The sequence below is a fragment of the Propithecus coquereli genome, unplaced genomic scaffold (genome assembly GCF_000956105.1).
Source record: "Propithecus coquereli isolate 6110/MARCELLA unplaced genomic scaffold, Pcoq_1.0 Scaffold386, whole genome shotgun sequence".
Lineage (NCBI taxonomy): Eukaryota > Metazoa > Chordata > Mammalia > Primates > Indriidae > Propithecus > Propithecus coquereli.
The window spans coordinates 677,373-693,666 of NW_012149574.1; the positions used below are offsets into that span (position 1 = coordinate 677,373).

General features: G+C 36.8%; 1 protein-coding gene across 2 annotated transcripts in view; it reads left to right on the forward strand.

The window, feature by feature from the left end:
- KIAA1407 (KIAA1407 ortholog) overlaps positions 1–16,294 on the forward strand; it is a 74,194-nt gene that overhangs the window by 28,957 nt on the left and 28,943 nt on the right. For both annotated transcript variants that reach the window (XM_012652242.1, XM_012652241.1), the window contains 2 exons: positions 5,900–6,090; positions 13,370–13,619. In XM_012652242.1, coding sequence (XP_012507696.1) covers positions 5,900–6,090; positions 13,370–13,619 — 441 coding nt within the window. The remainder of the gene's footprint in view (positions 1–5,899; positions 6,091–13,369; positions 13,620–16,294) is intronic.

Consider the following 16,294-nt stretch of genomic DNA (forward strand, 5'->3'; position numbering starts at 1 on the left):
CATATGTTTAGGTTACGTGTGTTGCCCTTGGTTCCCCCCCCCACCGAAGTCCGTGTTTCAAATATGTCCATCCTTCGGGTAGTGCGCATTGGAGGGGGGAGGAGGGAGGAGGGGACGGGTATTTGTATACATTCTCTAAGATTTTATGGAGTAGAATATCTTTTCTCCTAAACACTAGACGTTTCAGGTGAATATTTAAAAGGATCTTGAGAGCCATGTGGGTGAGGAACAAATGACATCCCATCATTGTCTTGCTGTCAGATTACCCTAGAGGTAAACCAAGCATTTGTCTGATATATTCTGAGGTATGCTGTGTTCTTGGCATAATGTGTGTGTGTCTGTGGCCAAGGGTGGAGAAGGGTGGGCAGAGAATAGGGATTTGAGTGGAGAAGGGGAAGAAGGTGTCAAAGGAAGTAAAGAGGAAGGGAAAGAGAACATGATGGGAGACAGTAGGTCTGCCTTTCCTAAAAACGTGAGATCATGAGGACTGGTCCAGGCTATGTTGGGAAAGGAGCCCTATCCTAATGAGTAGTCAGGTTACAGGCTACAGGTTGTAGGCTGTGTATTACAGTCATTTTTCTTTAAAAGAGCCCAAGAGTTTTATTCATTAAGAATTTACTATATGGCGAGACTAAGTGATTGCTTCCAGAAATTCTGCTTCTTCTAGAGTGAAACAGAATAACCATTAGATAATTACAGCAATATTCTTGATTGAAACTTTTTAGCAGAATTAAGCAGAATTTACAAAATGTCCTTATGTTAGTGGTACATGTTAACACAATTACAGGTAAAATGATGTAATATTTGATGTCTATGACAGAAGAAAAAAGTTGGTAGGAAAGAGACAAAACAAGATTGGCAAAATGTTGATAAATTTTGAAGCTGGGTGAAGGTTTATTCTTCTGTTCTATTTTTAGGTGTGTTTGTTAAATTTCTGAAATAAGAGTCTTTAAAAAAAAAAGTTTAGAAGAGGAAAGAAAAAAATTTTAAATATAGAAGTAAAGTGGGCATCGCATCTTCTGGGATATAACAGAAGTAATTTTTTGTCCATAGCCAGTAGTAGCATTTTGCACAGCAGTGGTCATCAAAGTTAAAACCTCTAGGCTTTTCTATGGAACCCAGCAGCAAGTGAGTCTTAGCACTGTGTTCTGGGAACTGAATGTATTTCCTCTAATGTAATTAGTTATAGGAGTATATATGGTTGCAGGCTACAGGGGTGCTGTGGTTTCCTCTCGTTTCTTTGAGGCGAGATTATGAAAATCAGGAATAGAATGGATCACAGGGTACTGCTTTTCCATGGCAAAATTCAGTGCCTCTCCTTCCCACCAAAGATTGATTTTGCCATGATAAAGAAACTCCTTTCTCCCCCAGGCACTTCATCAGGCCTGTGGAATATTTTGCCCAGCTATCGTGGTCCCCAAAAAGAAAACAAAAGTTGGGGATTATTGCTTCCTTTTGTAGCCATAGGATTTCTTTTCCTTTTGGCCTGGGAACAGCTAGGAGTTACTTGGGGAGTGGGAGTGGGGGCTGGGAGGGAATGTAGATTTCTTGCTGACATTCAAGCCTTGGCCAACTCCTCTAGACCACTAGTTGTACCACAGTTAGTTCCATTCAGCAAAAATAAATTGTAGACTTGTTGACATTTTTGTCCTCTTTACAATTCATTGTTTACTTTTATGTGACAGAGAATTTTGATGCAATTATCACTGAGCTTTCTGACAAAAGGAAAATAGCTAAGAAATTTTGATGAGTTACCCAGTTCATTAATCAGAACAAGCATCTCTAGTGACAGGGTTAGAATTACAATGAAGATTAGATAGCAAATTGCTGTTCCACCTAATGTCAGTCATTCCCAGTGACAGCAGTGTGATTACACTTCAGGGAAGAGCTTTTCTTGCCAACAGCACAAGGGCAACTCCAGTGCAGGTAATAAATTTAGCAGGGCAAGCTGTCATTTCTTCTCTTCAGTGGAATCCTTAACAGCCAAATGATGTCTTGTGGAAGATTCTGAGCGGAGGAAACCATGTCACTTTAAAACTTTCTAAATTTCACCTTGTAGTATTTTATTTTAGAAATTATTATAAGTATATACTTAGGAACAGTTCTTTCCACAGTGATTTTCTGTATTTTATTTACTTATCTCAAACGTGAATTATCACCACAACAATGATAAAGAGATGGTAGAAGTTAGGAAGAGAATGCTATATTTGAAAATCTACCAGAATAAAAACATGGTACAAAAATAAATGAACTAGGAGAGAAATGGAGGGGAGTCAGAATAGTTACCTGGCTAGTTAAAACTTTAAGCTCTCTTGGCTTAAAAGAAAAAAAGTAATCCTCTTCCAACCCAGTTATGATTTTAAATAATAGCTCTTGTTCAAAGAGCAAAAAGATAGAGCACTATTGTAGTTCCAGAATGTAGAACTGAAGAGGAGAAGCAGGCCTGGGAGCAGCAGGGGGCGGGAGGAGTAGAAAGAATAAATAGATCATGTCTGTGGAAATGTGCCGCTTCTCGGCCCTTCTAAATAAAAACAGAGAGTTAGCATCTTCTTCCAGAGAAGATAGGACTGCAAATATATTCCTTTCCCAAATATTTTCCTCTGAGCATATTTATGGGACTCTTGTTTACCTGAATAATGTTTGCTATGAATCAAGAATAACTAAGCAGTTATTCTGGATTCATGCTTTGCTTTTTATTTAAATTTTAATAGGATTGTCCCCGCTGCTAGGTATTTATTCAAAGGAAAAGAAATCAGTATATCAAAGAGATATCTCACTCGCATGTTTATTGCAGCACTATTCACAAAGATATGGAGTCAACCAAAGTGTTCATCAGCAGACAAATGGGTAAAGAAAATGTGGTGTATATATGGCATGGAATACAATTTGACCATAAAAAAGAATGAAATCATATAATTTGCAGCAACATAGATGGAACTGGAGGTCATTATGTTAAATGAAATAAGCCAGGCACAGAAAGACAAATATCACATGTTCTTACTCACATGTGGGAGCTAAAAGAGTTGATCTCATAAATGTAGAGAATAGAATAATAGATACTAGAGGCTGGGAAGGGTGGATGGGTGGCAGGGATCAGGGAATGAGGAGATGTAGGTTAACAGGTAAAAACAACAGTTAGATACAAGGTATAAATTCTGTTGTTCAACAGCAGAGTAGAGTGACTATAGTTAACAATGTAGACTGACTATAGTATATTTCAATTTATAGTTAACAGTGTAGAGTGACTATAGTATATTTCAAAGTAACTAGAAGAGAGAACTTGAATTGTTTCCAACATATAGAAATGATAATATTCAAAATGATGGACATCTCAGGTACCTTTACTTGATCATTACACATTCTGTAAATGTAACAAAATATCTATACATACCCCACAAATATGTAAAATATTATGTATCAGTAAAAAAAATAAAATAAAATTTTTTTTAATGGGATTGCTTTTTTGAACAGGCAGGAAAAAACCAATAGCAAGTCAATTTCAAGAAAGCAGTTTGTATATGAGTCTGTCACTCTGCTGTTGTTAACTTCTGAGTGGTAAAACTGTATTATACCTTTAAAACCAGGCATTTTGCTCTCAACGTCTCAACTCAAAATTTTCCTACCTAAATTCAGATATGTTGCTAACCAATGCTTTTCTACCATGGTAAGTTATATGTAGAGTTTCTTTTCATTATAAAAGGAGCAAAAAATTTGCCCTTCCTTTTTAGGAGAGACTTTTTGCCTAATATATTAGAAATTTCAGGTTGCCTAATTCCTTAAGTGTGCCACTAATTCTTTACTTTGTGAATTTAGTCATTATACCTTCCTCTACTTTAAGTTTTAGTTTGGTAAGATAAATCATAATAATATCTATAATTTCTATTTTGTAATGATGGTCTAAAAATTAATAAAATAGTACATGTAAATTGCTTTGAACTTTACAGAGAAAAGGACCATAGAAATTCAAGGACACTATTAATAGTATTGTTATTATCAAGGTGGATTATGTTTGTACTATTTCATCATTAGAAATAGCCCAAGAGTTAAAATTAGAGATGGCTATGCATAGAATATTTCACTAAGGCATTAAAGAAGAATCTCTTAAATGAAACTGGCAAATAGACACCAGATATTTTCTTTTGACCATGGCACACAAGTTAACACCATTTTTTTCTATGCCATATTTTATACAGCAGATAAATAAGGAAAAAGCATACCCCCTCAACCTGGCCCCTGTGTGTCTTCTCCTTGTTATGGCTGAAGGCTTATCCAGTAATCAGTATATCTCCTTTCCTTCCTCCCTTCCTTCCTTCCTTCTGTCCTTTCTTCCATTCTTCCTTTCAGACATCTAAAGTAAATGTCTGGAAAATGTGTCCTCCTTTGACATAATGGAAAGAGAATAAGGGCTTTTAAAAATTTGCCATCATTTCTCCTAATGAGAAATTATAATAAAGAATATTGTGTAGTTTGTCTAAATGGGAATATAAGTGACCGCCATTCTGGCCAAATGGGCTATTGCTATGAATTCTAGCATATTCTTCCTTATGTTATTGGTCTTTTTTTTATATATCCTCTCTCCCTATATCCTCTCAAAAGTAGAGATTATATCTTAGATGATTATGTTCAGAGTTCCCCAATTCAAACACAGTGGTAGGTGCTTAGTAAAAGTTGAAATGGTGAAAGTTAAATATTTTTAGAGAAAAGGAAGCAGTAAATAGGGCTGACCCTGATAAAGCTGCCAAGTTCTTGAAGCTGGCTGTCAGGCATCCCCCATACTTCTCACAAAGTCACTTCCCATGTGGTTGCTTCTGTTTTTGTGCTCCCACACTCTCTGCCACGCCTAGATTTGCCATCCCATTTGTGGGACCTTTTCCTTTCTCTCAGGAGACTCACTGCGTCGTGGAAGTCAGTAAACCGGTGATTATGGCATAGTATGATGAGTGTTTTGACTTAAGAAAACATAGATTGCTCTGGGAACACAGTGGCTGGGGGCTTACATTTGGGGAGAGGGGTTGGTCATAGGAGTGCTTCTTGAGACAGGTGACTCCTGAAGTAGTAGGCAGAGAGCAGAAAAGGACAGAGAAATTAGTGTGTGCATTCATAGGAAAGTGTGAAACAGCATGTTTGGTGCTAAGGCTGAAAGCTGAAAGTAATTTGATCTAGAAGGTGCATAAAATTTGCTGAGAAGATAGAAGATATAGGCAAGGACTAGGTCTCAGCAATTTTCTTAGACTAGAATTATGAGTAAAGTACTACTCTGGGGACATCCTTAGGGTCAGTAGACTTTGTCTAATTTGCTGCCAGTGGCATATAGTGGAAGATTGCAGGCAGCCTGAACATCTAGTCTCTCAAGGCTCATTATTGCCCTGCCGTGGTCAATAGCAGCCAGGCTGAATTCATTGCTTTTTAGCTGTTTTATTCTCAGGTACCAGAGACCCCATTCTATCCTCATGGGATTTCCCATGCTTACTTGTGTAGGACATCAGTGGTGTCAGTAACAGGAATGAATTAAATGGTTGGTATTTTAAGCTCCAAGACAGCCTGGCATGGGAAGCTGTATTGGAAGCAAGTCTTTCAAGCTTCTCAAACAAGCCCTTTACTTCATGTCTTAGATGTAAGTTGTTATTCCAGCTCCCCACAGGACTGGTGCCTTACAATGAAAATTAAGTATTTTATTTTATGTCATGAGGCTGAGAATGCCTCAGTTACATGACTTGAATATTTCTTGTCACTATCAGCATACAGGAATTGTGCTTTGTCTGTTCTCTTCCATCAAGACACACTTCCTAGATTAGGTTAAAAAAGCATGAGGGGAAAATCTGAGGAGAGGGTTCTCAATACCAGGTATTAGAAACACTATCGCTGATGGGTGGTGATATTCCAAATGTTTCCACTGCAGTGTCAAAAACGGTATTTCTCTGCCTGGCACAAGCTGATTCTCGATCATAGGATTAAGCTGGGGAAAGCTGGGACCCTGTCCGACTGGAAGAGTCAACTGAAGGTCCTGCGGGCCTGGAGAGACTACACAAGATCCCAGAAGTTGCAGCGGGAGACTCAAGCCTGGGAAAATGATCTTAGAGAAGAAAACAGGTACCATTACTTGTATGAACACGTATAGTATGTTTATCTGGTATATTTTCCTTCTGAAGAATCCAGAAATAAACTTTAAAAATGCTGTTGACTGGAATCATCTTATCCACTTATGAAATATGGTAATCACAGTTTTTCTATGTTACATCTCAAACTAGAAAATTTTCCTGAAAATTATAAGCAAACAAAATTATTCAATTAAAATATACTAATGTATATGATTTTCTTTCTTTAAAGGAACAAGGATTAGGCTTTTCCCTTACCTTCTGGTGTAATAGGATTGTAGCTGGACCATCTTACAATTCAAAAGAGAGAGTGTGGTTTATATGCCAATAATTCTCATTGATAGAAATCACTGTCTGCACAGAGAATGTTAATTAAGTACACAGGGAACATCCATCTGGGAGGGCCGACCTGCCAGGAGTGATTCCTCCCACTATGCTGTCTTTTGTTCCACACCTTATTTAGAGGCTTTTGACGTCTTTGTATCAGCTTCCTCTTATGCTTGTGAATGACACAGCATTTTATCTTCAAATGAAGCTTGCTTTATTCCATCATCTTAAAATTAAATACATTTCTTTTTCTCATTTCCAGATTTAACTTTGCATTCTTAAATCAAAATCATAGATATAGAAGGAACCATTTGTTTATTTGGGGGAGGAGGATTCATGTTCTTATGTGTAATCACTTCTCTACTAGCAATTCTATCATTCATTCAGGGTGAAAAAAATTGAGTGAATGGTATATGGAAGTATTATTATGTAGAAGGGTATGGCACTCCCTAGAGCTGTGCCATCCTGTGACAGCATGAGGCCCTGAAGACTGATGCATGGCTTCTTGTCCTCAAAGGACTCACAGTTGCATGGGCAAACAGGAATTAGAGACAGTACAGGTGTTGAGTAGTATTGTAAACTGAGTAATAACATTCCCATCTGCTGCTGAGGACGTGGGAGAGGGAAGTGTTGCTGTGGCCGAGGAGGCTCCCAAAGAGTTCCAGGAAAGCCTTTATGGAGAAGATGGGTCTTGATCTGGGGTCTGCACAGTAAATAGGATGTTGCTAGGGGAAGATGGGGAGATGGAGGTGATGGCATGAAGTATAGCCATCTGGATTGGCTGGAGATCATCAAGCATGTGGTCGTCAAGTTCATCAACTTCTGGAAGTCTTTGAATGGCAAGACGAGATGTTTAGCTATTCTTTGGTAAATAAAGGTGAATATTTGAAAGTTTTTAAGGAGGAGGGTGACCTAGTCAATTTCCCTTTCCTACAGTATGCTCGGAGAAATCTTCAGTGGAAAAAAAAAAAAGAGGCCAATATAGAAAACTCTCCTATAGTTTGTTTCCAAAATCTGAGGACCTAGTGATTGATATAAGAAATTGGGATGATAGCTTATTGAAAAAGGAATGGCTGGCAGGATTTTTTGGACAAAGAAGGGAAACTGGAGTTGTTGAAAAGTGGAAGCAATGTGAGTAAGGGCATAGGTGAGTGGAAATTAAGATGTTGAAGTTAAGTGGCCTGTGAGATTTACATGCTAGAAGAAACTTGTATAAGAAAAATCTGGAGAATTTAAGATTCCATTCCAATTAAACTGTTTAAATATAAAAGCACTAAATGGGCCAATTTTTTTAAAAAAGATCTTCTCAGAACTTTTTGTCTCATATCTGTGAATTATTTTCAGGTGTCTATTTTTAAATGTTCAGAATGAGTACTAAACTTTTTTAAACTACCACAGTTAGAAAATATTTAACTTATAATAATTTTTTACTATAAAGCCTTAGAGCAAAAAAATTCTAGAGCAAGAAAGCACCTCAAAGATTGTCTGATTCAGCCCCTCATTTTACAGATGATAAAAGTAAGGCCCAGAGACAATAAATGACTCTCTCAAGGTCATGGAGCTAAGAGAAGCTAGATGAGGACTATAGCCTTGTCTGTTTGATTCTGAGTCAGATACTTTTTCCTATACCACACTGCTCAGTCCGTTAAAACAAATAACATCTAGGTCATGGTTCCCTAAGACAGCCATGTTTTTCAGTTATACTGCAATTTACTTTAGATTGTTGCAGATGGAAAATAAAAGTGGCAGTTAACAAATGGCAAGTCATTCTAGAAATATGAGGAAAAAGGAGTTATTAAAAACAAACTTTCTTTTGTGTTGGTCTCCTACAAATCCCTGGCTCTCTGTGTGTTGTACTTTGTTCTAGAGATTGTTTTAGGAAATTAAGTCAGGTGGTTTTGTTTAAAAATGGTTGGGATATTAAAGGTGGAGAAAAAAGCTCATGGGTAGCTACTACAAGCAGAAACCAAGAAATTTCATGGGCTTGAGAGTGTAAAGAGAGCCAGCACCCTCTATGCTGTGCTCATCAGGGTTTCTCCCAGTGCCTCAATGAATACCGAAAACACTTGTTGAAAAATAGATGAGTCCATGATGAATGGAGCACTCAGTTGCCTCCTCTCTCACTATTGAACTTGATAGGGTTTTCAAACATTCTTTCTAAATAGTGAGCTCAAGGGATGAAAGACAGCATTTATTATAATAGGTTACTCATTGTAGAAACTTAACTCTCACACAGATTGACAAAACACAGGTGATTCTGTGGCCCATTCACCTGGACATTGAAATCATTTGTTATGTTCCTTATTCAGATGTCAGCTGTGACCTCATCCTCCAGCTCCTGCATCCACACTTGTTTTGCCACCTGGGGTTTCCACTCACTGGCCTATGCCCCATGCTGGGCTTTTTTTCTATTTCCTCTTTCCTTTCTGTTCTCCCCACCTTCTCTTTGGAGCAATAACCAATCCCTCTCTTCTTATTTATAATTTCGCAACCGTCTTTTCTTAGTGAGCCTGTGCTCAGAGTCTCACCTTCACTCCAAGGATTTATCCACTTATTTCTTCTAAAAATGCATCTTGCTTTCCCTAATAGGAATTGTGATCACTCTATTTTTGTCCATCTCTTTTTTTAAAGGAGTAATGGTAATGGTAATGGTGTTATAAAATTTCAGTATAGTGATGCAATGTCAATATTAAATATTTCCAAACTCTGAGGATTTACTTACTTAGGTAATGCAACGACATTCTAGTACACACACTAAATTAGACCCTTTGACATGGTGATCATTGAAATTTGAACTGTATTTTCTATTTCCTTAGCATGTTCACTTTTGAAAGTTGGTTCCATACCTTCCACTCCTTCTCCTTCCCTTCCTCCCTGAATTTATGGCCAGCCCCAGACAAAATTGGAAAGACAAAATTCAAAGTCTTCTGCCAACCCTTCCTGAGCCCTGATTTCTCAGTTCTTTCCTAGGAAGCTTCTCTGCCCTTCGCATTTTCTGTCTTGCCCTCTCTTGCACCAGCACTCTGGGCCTTTCCCAGAACATGCTTTTATTGCTTCCCTCTGTCCCTCAAGCCCCTCACTCTTTGTTACTGCGATCCTCAATTGGTATGTTATCCCTTCCAGGAATCTTATTTATACTTTAACAGGAATTGTCTGAAAATAGTGCCTAAAATGTAAGTTACAGTAATTTGAGGGTACGGTGGCAGGCCAGTGAAAAAATTGGCCCTTTGGCATTCCTCAAACGATGTCATTTACTTGTTCATTCATTCTGTTTAATGGAATGAATTCATTCAGTCAACCAACTTTACTGATGCTTACTGTATACTAGACCCTCTCCTAAGTACTAGGACAAAAAAAGTGTTAAACATTCTTGCCTTCTAGGAGTTTTCAATCTAAGTAAAGAAGTTAAAGATTGTACCTAAATATTAAAAATAATTGCAACAGAAGACACCACAATAAGATAAATACTTAGGAGTGAAATAGACTTGGCTATCATGCATTATAATCCTTCCAGAAACTATTTATAAATAGGAATTCATGGGCCCCACCTCTGAGAGAGGCAGAATGTAGCTAAGTAGAACAGGGTAGTTTTCAGTTTGAGGAAAAACTGGTAAACTAGTACATAGGCAGGCTTGTGTAGGAACAGGTCGGGGGAACCTGCCAGGCTCGCCCGGAGGTGCAAAAGGGAAGTGAGGCTGAATTGAAATAGACTGTCAGACAGTCCCATTTCCAGTACTCCTGATTTCAGTGTTCTTTTGGGCAATCATTTGTGGAGTGCATGCTTGATTGTCCTTCCCTCTGTGCTCACCTGGGTATGCGGGTGAGCAGCCAGAAGCTGCATAGCATCAGCAGCTAGTAAAGCTCCTGATAACTCTATCAGACAGGCAGGAGGACCAGACTTGTATTGCCTGGCTCAGTTTAAAACTTTTTAAGACAGAATTGTCTCATCTTCCACTTTTTCCCTGGGGGCTACTTGGTGCATTTTTGAAAACATGAGCTTATTCATTCCTATTCCTGCTGACCCTGCTCATCCCAGATGCAACTGTTCCTGTCACTGCTGTTTTATATTCTGCATCAGATTTCAGCACTCAGTCGGATCACTAGTATGTGGTTATTTATCATTTCTCATTCCCTTTTAAAAAATTCAAGACACATTTTATATATCTACTAATCTTGTCCTAAGATAGCATTACTACCTTACATGTGAATTTTGTTCTATATCTTCAGAGTTGTTTAGAAAATTTATTAGATTCTCAAATTTTCTTGTAGGATAGGTAGTATAGTAGGGCTTATTGATACTATTTTTGAGAATGTGTCTGTGGCTTAGAAACTTTCAGTAGCTTGCCCAGTGTCCCATATCTAGTTAAGTGTCCGGACTTCTGGGTTCTAGAATATGCAGCCATCATTAAGTATTGCTTGAGGTGTTGACCCTGAGCAGCGAAGTTCATACTTAAATTCCCATTTAAACCTTTTGTATTTTGTATTCCTAGATCTGCAGAGACAGCCTTTCTCTGCATGCATTTATATAATTGTGATGATCAATTTATATACGCTTGCTGGAAATTCCCTGATTTCAGCTTTGGAACATATTGGGACAGGCTATTTTTCATAAAGGAAATTTTATGTCCTTAGTTTTATAATTCTCTGGGAACTATGTCTGAAACCATTTCTTTAGGTGAGGATACCCAAGTGAATTCCATCTGACTAAGATTTGAAGAAATTTAAGTGATTTTTCACTTTCAGAAATATTTGTGGTTTTAGTGTCATCCTTTAAAAAGGCTGGACCTTGGCATATGTGGAACATTACCACGCTGCTGAGTGAACTTCAAGGGGGCAGGAGTGGAACCAGCCCTGCCTCTGGATCCCTGGCTTCTGTGCTCTGCTCTTCCACCTTGCCCCACAAATACAGATATTTTAACTATTTTCAAATCCCCTATTATAATCATTATAGCGTGGGCTTTTTTAAGCACTATAGTGAACATGCATTTTTTTTTTTTTTACTTTTTCTTACTTTTTTAATCTTGTTATGTTTACAGAAATATTTTTTTCTTTGCCTTTTCATAGTGTCCAAATAATCTCCTCCCTGACAGTCAAAAACCCAGTACTGCTTTTGGCTGTTTATGCCATAAAACATGAAATTAATATATCAGGTAAATTTCACACTCCTCGTTCCTGAACAGATTGATGTAAATTGAATTTCACATTAATCAGACAGAGCAACATACATCTTCTGTCCTGTGGAAATTTATGATTTTTACTCACTTGAATGAAGTGTTACAGGGTTTTTTGTTTGTTTCACTGTTTACACACTGATATTTTTGGAGCTTTGTTCTTACCTGTGTTGCTACCTAATTATTATTATTCTAAAATTTTTATTTCAAGGTTATTCAGTCTCAGATATGTTATTTATTTCCATAAAAGTAAAATATTATGTATAAATATTATCACCTATATTATACTTTTATTACAAAACCCATCAGTAAGCCTGTCATCAAGTATTTATTGAGTATGTACCTATCAATGCATTAGTAGGAAGCAATTAAAAATAATGATATATGCTGTTGGCAGAGTTGCTTATTTTTTAAAGAAATACAGAATAGATTAGAACAGAAATATCTGAGTATATCTCTGGTAGTAAGGGTAAATACAGTTTGGTGAAATTTTGTTTCCATTATATATACTTTTGTTTCATATACACATATACACACATAAACTTGTGTATTGAGTCACAGTGTAACATTTTTTTTTACTGTATATGGCAGTCAAAAAAGGTTTAAAAGTCACATAAATGTTTTAAAAACCGTAGAAATGTTCTCCTGACTCATTGACATAGGAACTTTATGATTTTCTTGATATGACCTCAAAGAGTCCATGAGGAGATTTAAGCATTATATATGTTTAACAGAAATGAATATGCAAACAGTGTTATGGAGAACTTGATACAAGTCACCTTTACAAGATAAAATCAAGTATGTGCCTAAATAATATTAGATTTTAAACCTCAAAACTGATCCCTGATGCCACATAACAAGTTCCAAGCTCACAACCCACTTTGTCAGAGATAATAACCATCCACTTGTAGATGGATCTCAGAGACCTCTATGCTTAAATTCTCTCGACTGGCTGCTACCAAAATGTCTCCTAATGGAGGTTCCCATTGGGAATGGTCTATGGCTGACATTGACACCACTTCCCAGCTCCACTCAGTCTTGTCCCCTAATGTTTATAAGATTTCCAGGAATCAAAAGGAGCTCTTCCTTAGGAAGATCTAGATGATGACTGAGTTCCATGAGAGCAAGTGCCTTCCCTTTCTCTTTCGCACATGTCTAGTATTTAGCAAGTATCTGCACAAAGCAGTCGTGTATTCAGTTCAAGGGTTTGCTAAATGAGTCCTTCTCTTTAGCAATCCTTTCTCTGACCAAGTCCTTTCACAAGATGTACCCCATGGTTTTACTTTGACTTTTATAAATCTTACATTTAATTATTGACAAGTCATTTGTTAATTAGTATAGTTTTGTTCCTTTCTCTTGTTCCCAAACCTCTGCCTTTCTTGGATTTCCATGCATAGCTGAATCTCTCTCAATTATGCATTTATCTTTTAAAAGTAATTATTTATATACCTACTCTTTTTGTTCCTTCCCCTCCAAAAGCTGTCAGAAACTATTTTATGGTAATCAAAAAATTTAATATGTCTTTGTGACATGATAGAACAGAGCAGTTAGTTTTTCTTTTTCAAGGTAATGTCTTGAGGTGCCAGTACCATCTATGAGGAAACCCTTTGCCCTGGGGAATTTCTAAAGTAATTCCATTTAGCTTAATACAGAAGGATAAGCTAGAGCTAAATGGAAACAGTTCTGGTACTACTTTGGACTTGTGCTTTATTCATATTGTCAATTAACAAAATGTAAATGTCTTCTTTATTTTAATGGAAGTGCTTTGTTACTTAGAAAACAACAACTGGCCACTGAGTATAACCGGAAACAAGTTCTCCGACACTACTTGACAGAATGGCAGCATTGGCATGGTGCAGAGCTCCTGAAGAGACAGCTGGCTCAAACAAAGGAGGAAACTAGGAAGAAAATGGATGAGCTGCTGAAGGCAGTGTCACTAGGGAAACTCAGTACAAATGGGTCATCAGGCATCAGTCTACCTGAGGAGGCAACAGCCATGGTGGGTCCACTGGTAAAAAATGGAGAGGTACATTGTTTTTCCTTTGTTTGATCACCCTGCTTATTAATCATTGACATTTGAGCTTTGCACTTTTATAGCTAGTATAAATCAGCCATTGTCAGATTGCCTTGTCTAGGCTATCAAAATATTAGATCTGCTACCAATCACAAAGCTTATCTTTTAGGCAGGATTTATTTTCTTGAACAGAATCTTCTTTTTATAATCACATATAAACTTTGGAAGTTAGCAGGGACATAATACAGAGAGGGGACTTAAAACAACTAAGTGAAATTCTCCTTTAGGCACAAATGGATAAAGCACTATTTACAACTCTTGAACTCCTCTCTTTTGATCTTTGGACATTTCCTTTCTAAATGAGCTTGTGACTTATAAGAATTTTAGAATTTTAGAATTTTTATTTTTCTAATAAGAAAAGTCATATGTACTAATTGTAACAATTTGGTAGGGAAAAAAATCCCAGAGAAGAAAAAAATTCTGTCATCTGTATGTAACCACTAATAACATGTTGAAGTATAACCATCTAGTCTCTTCTCTTTTCAAGCACATGCAAATTTGTCTCTTTTAATATTTTATTTAGCTTTTAAATTTTCTTTAGTGAGATTGTTGAGGAAATTTAGTCTGTTGTAATTCAGGAAAAGGAAGGCCATGATTTTTTCTTTTAAACAGTGATGTGATTATTCTGTTTGTCGAAAAAAATTTTTTTTGCATTTTCACAATATAACATGAGAATGTTCAGTATCACTACATATAATTCTGCAACAGTAGTTCTCAGCTGACAATATACCTCAGAATCAGACATATTAAATCAGAATTTCTGGGTGTGCGATGGCTGTATTTTTTTTTAAATTTCAACGGGCGAACCTAAGACATATCCTCTGGTTAAGGACTACCATTCTGTGTCATCATTTTGTAATAACTACATGATAGTCTATAATGAACCATAAACTAGAATCTGTTTTTTAAGTCTTCTATTGTTGGAGTTTAAGTTGTTTCCTATTTGCCACTATTATAAACAAGGTTTCAGTGAATATCCTAGTAGCTAAATCTTTGCACATATCCATGATGCTTTATTAGGACGATACCTAAAAGTAGAATATGTGTTCTATTTTCATCTTAATATTGCTTCAATATTTGCATTTCCTTGATTACTAGTGAGGTTAAACATTTTCATATTGGTTATACAGTCATGCACAGCCTAATGATGGTTTGGTCAACAGCTGACTGCATATTTGGTGGTGGTCCTGTAAGATTATGATGGAGCTGAAACATTCCTGTCACCTAGTGACTTCCTGATAATCCTGATCCTCTGTAGGCCTAATGTGTATGTTTGTATCTTAGTTTTTAACAAAAAAGCTTAAAATTTTTGTAAAAACACCCACAAAAACATTTTAAAAATAGAAAAAAGCTGAATCAGCATATAAAGAAAAAATATTTTTGTACAACTGCACAGTGTGTTTGTGTTTTAAGCTAAGTGTTACCACAAAAGAGTCAAAAAGTTAAAAACATTTTAAAGGTTATAAAGTAAAAAAGATATGGTAAGCTAAGGTTAATTTATTATTGAAGAAAAAAATATTTTAAAAATAAATTTAGTGAAACCTAAGTGTACAGTGTTTACAAAGTCTGCAGTAGTATGTGGTCATGTCCTAGACATTCACATTCACTCACCACTCACTCACTGACTCACCCAGAGCAACTTGCAGTTCTGCAAACTCCATTCATAGTAGGTGCCCTATACAGGTGTACCATTTTTTATCTTTTATACTGTATTTTTACTGTACCTTTTCTATGTTTAGATATGTTTAGATACACAAACACCACTGTGTGACAATTGCCTACAGTTTTCAGTACCGTAACATGCTGTCTCGGTTTGTAGCCTAGGCGCAGTAGACTATACCATATGGCCTAGGCGTGTAGTAGGCTATACCATCTAGGTTTGTGTATGTACATGCTACGATGTTGGCCCAACAACAAAATTGCCTAACAGTACACTTCTCAGAACATATCCCGGTCGTTAAGCAATGCATGACTATATATATACCTATATATGGGTACAGAAAGATAGATACAGATGCATAGTGACTTGTCTCTTCATGCCCTTTGTCCATTTTTCTATTTGGTTATGTATCTTTTTCTTATTTATAGGCGCTCTTTATATTTTTTAAGACTATTAATGCTTTTACTATTACATATGTTACAAACAATTTTTCTACCTTTTCATTTGTCTTTTTGGCTTAGTTATGGTGTTTGGTACTATACACAGCTGTTAAGTTTTTATAAAGTCAATCCTGTCAGTGTTTTCTTTCATCATTGCATTTGTCATGTTTAGAAAGGCTCTTGGAGAAGATCCTTTACCCCCTCCCTTCCACCCACCACGTAATGCTGTTAAATACTTAACTCAGACATGTGAAATTAAATAGGGCACTGGAGGGTTCCCAGCCTTGCTTTTTACCCTGATTATTGCTAGTAAGTAGGCTGGTTTTAATTTAAGCTCATTCTCTCAGCAAAGGGGCATCATGAGGATGCTTATTGGGACTTATGTAACATTTTGGTCCCTTCCCCTAGGCAATTAATCTACCTTTATGTCAGTTAGATAATTTTGTCTCCATTGAGACTCAAAAGAGATGTCTATCTTAAGAAATAGCTGTATGGAACATTTTATCTTACAGAGTTCCACAGCTATT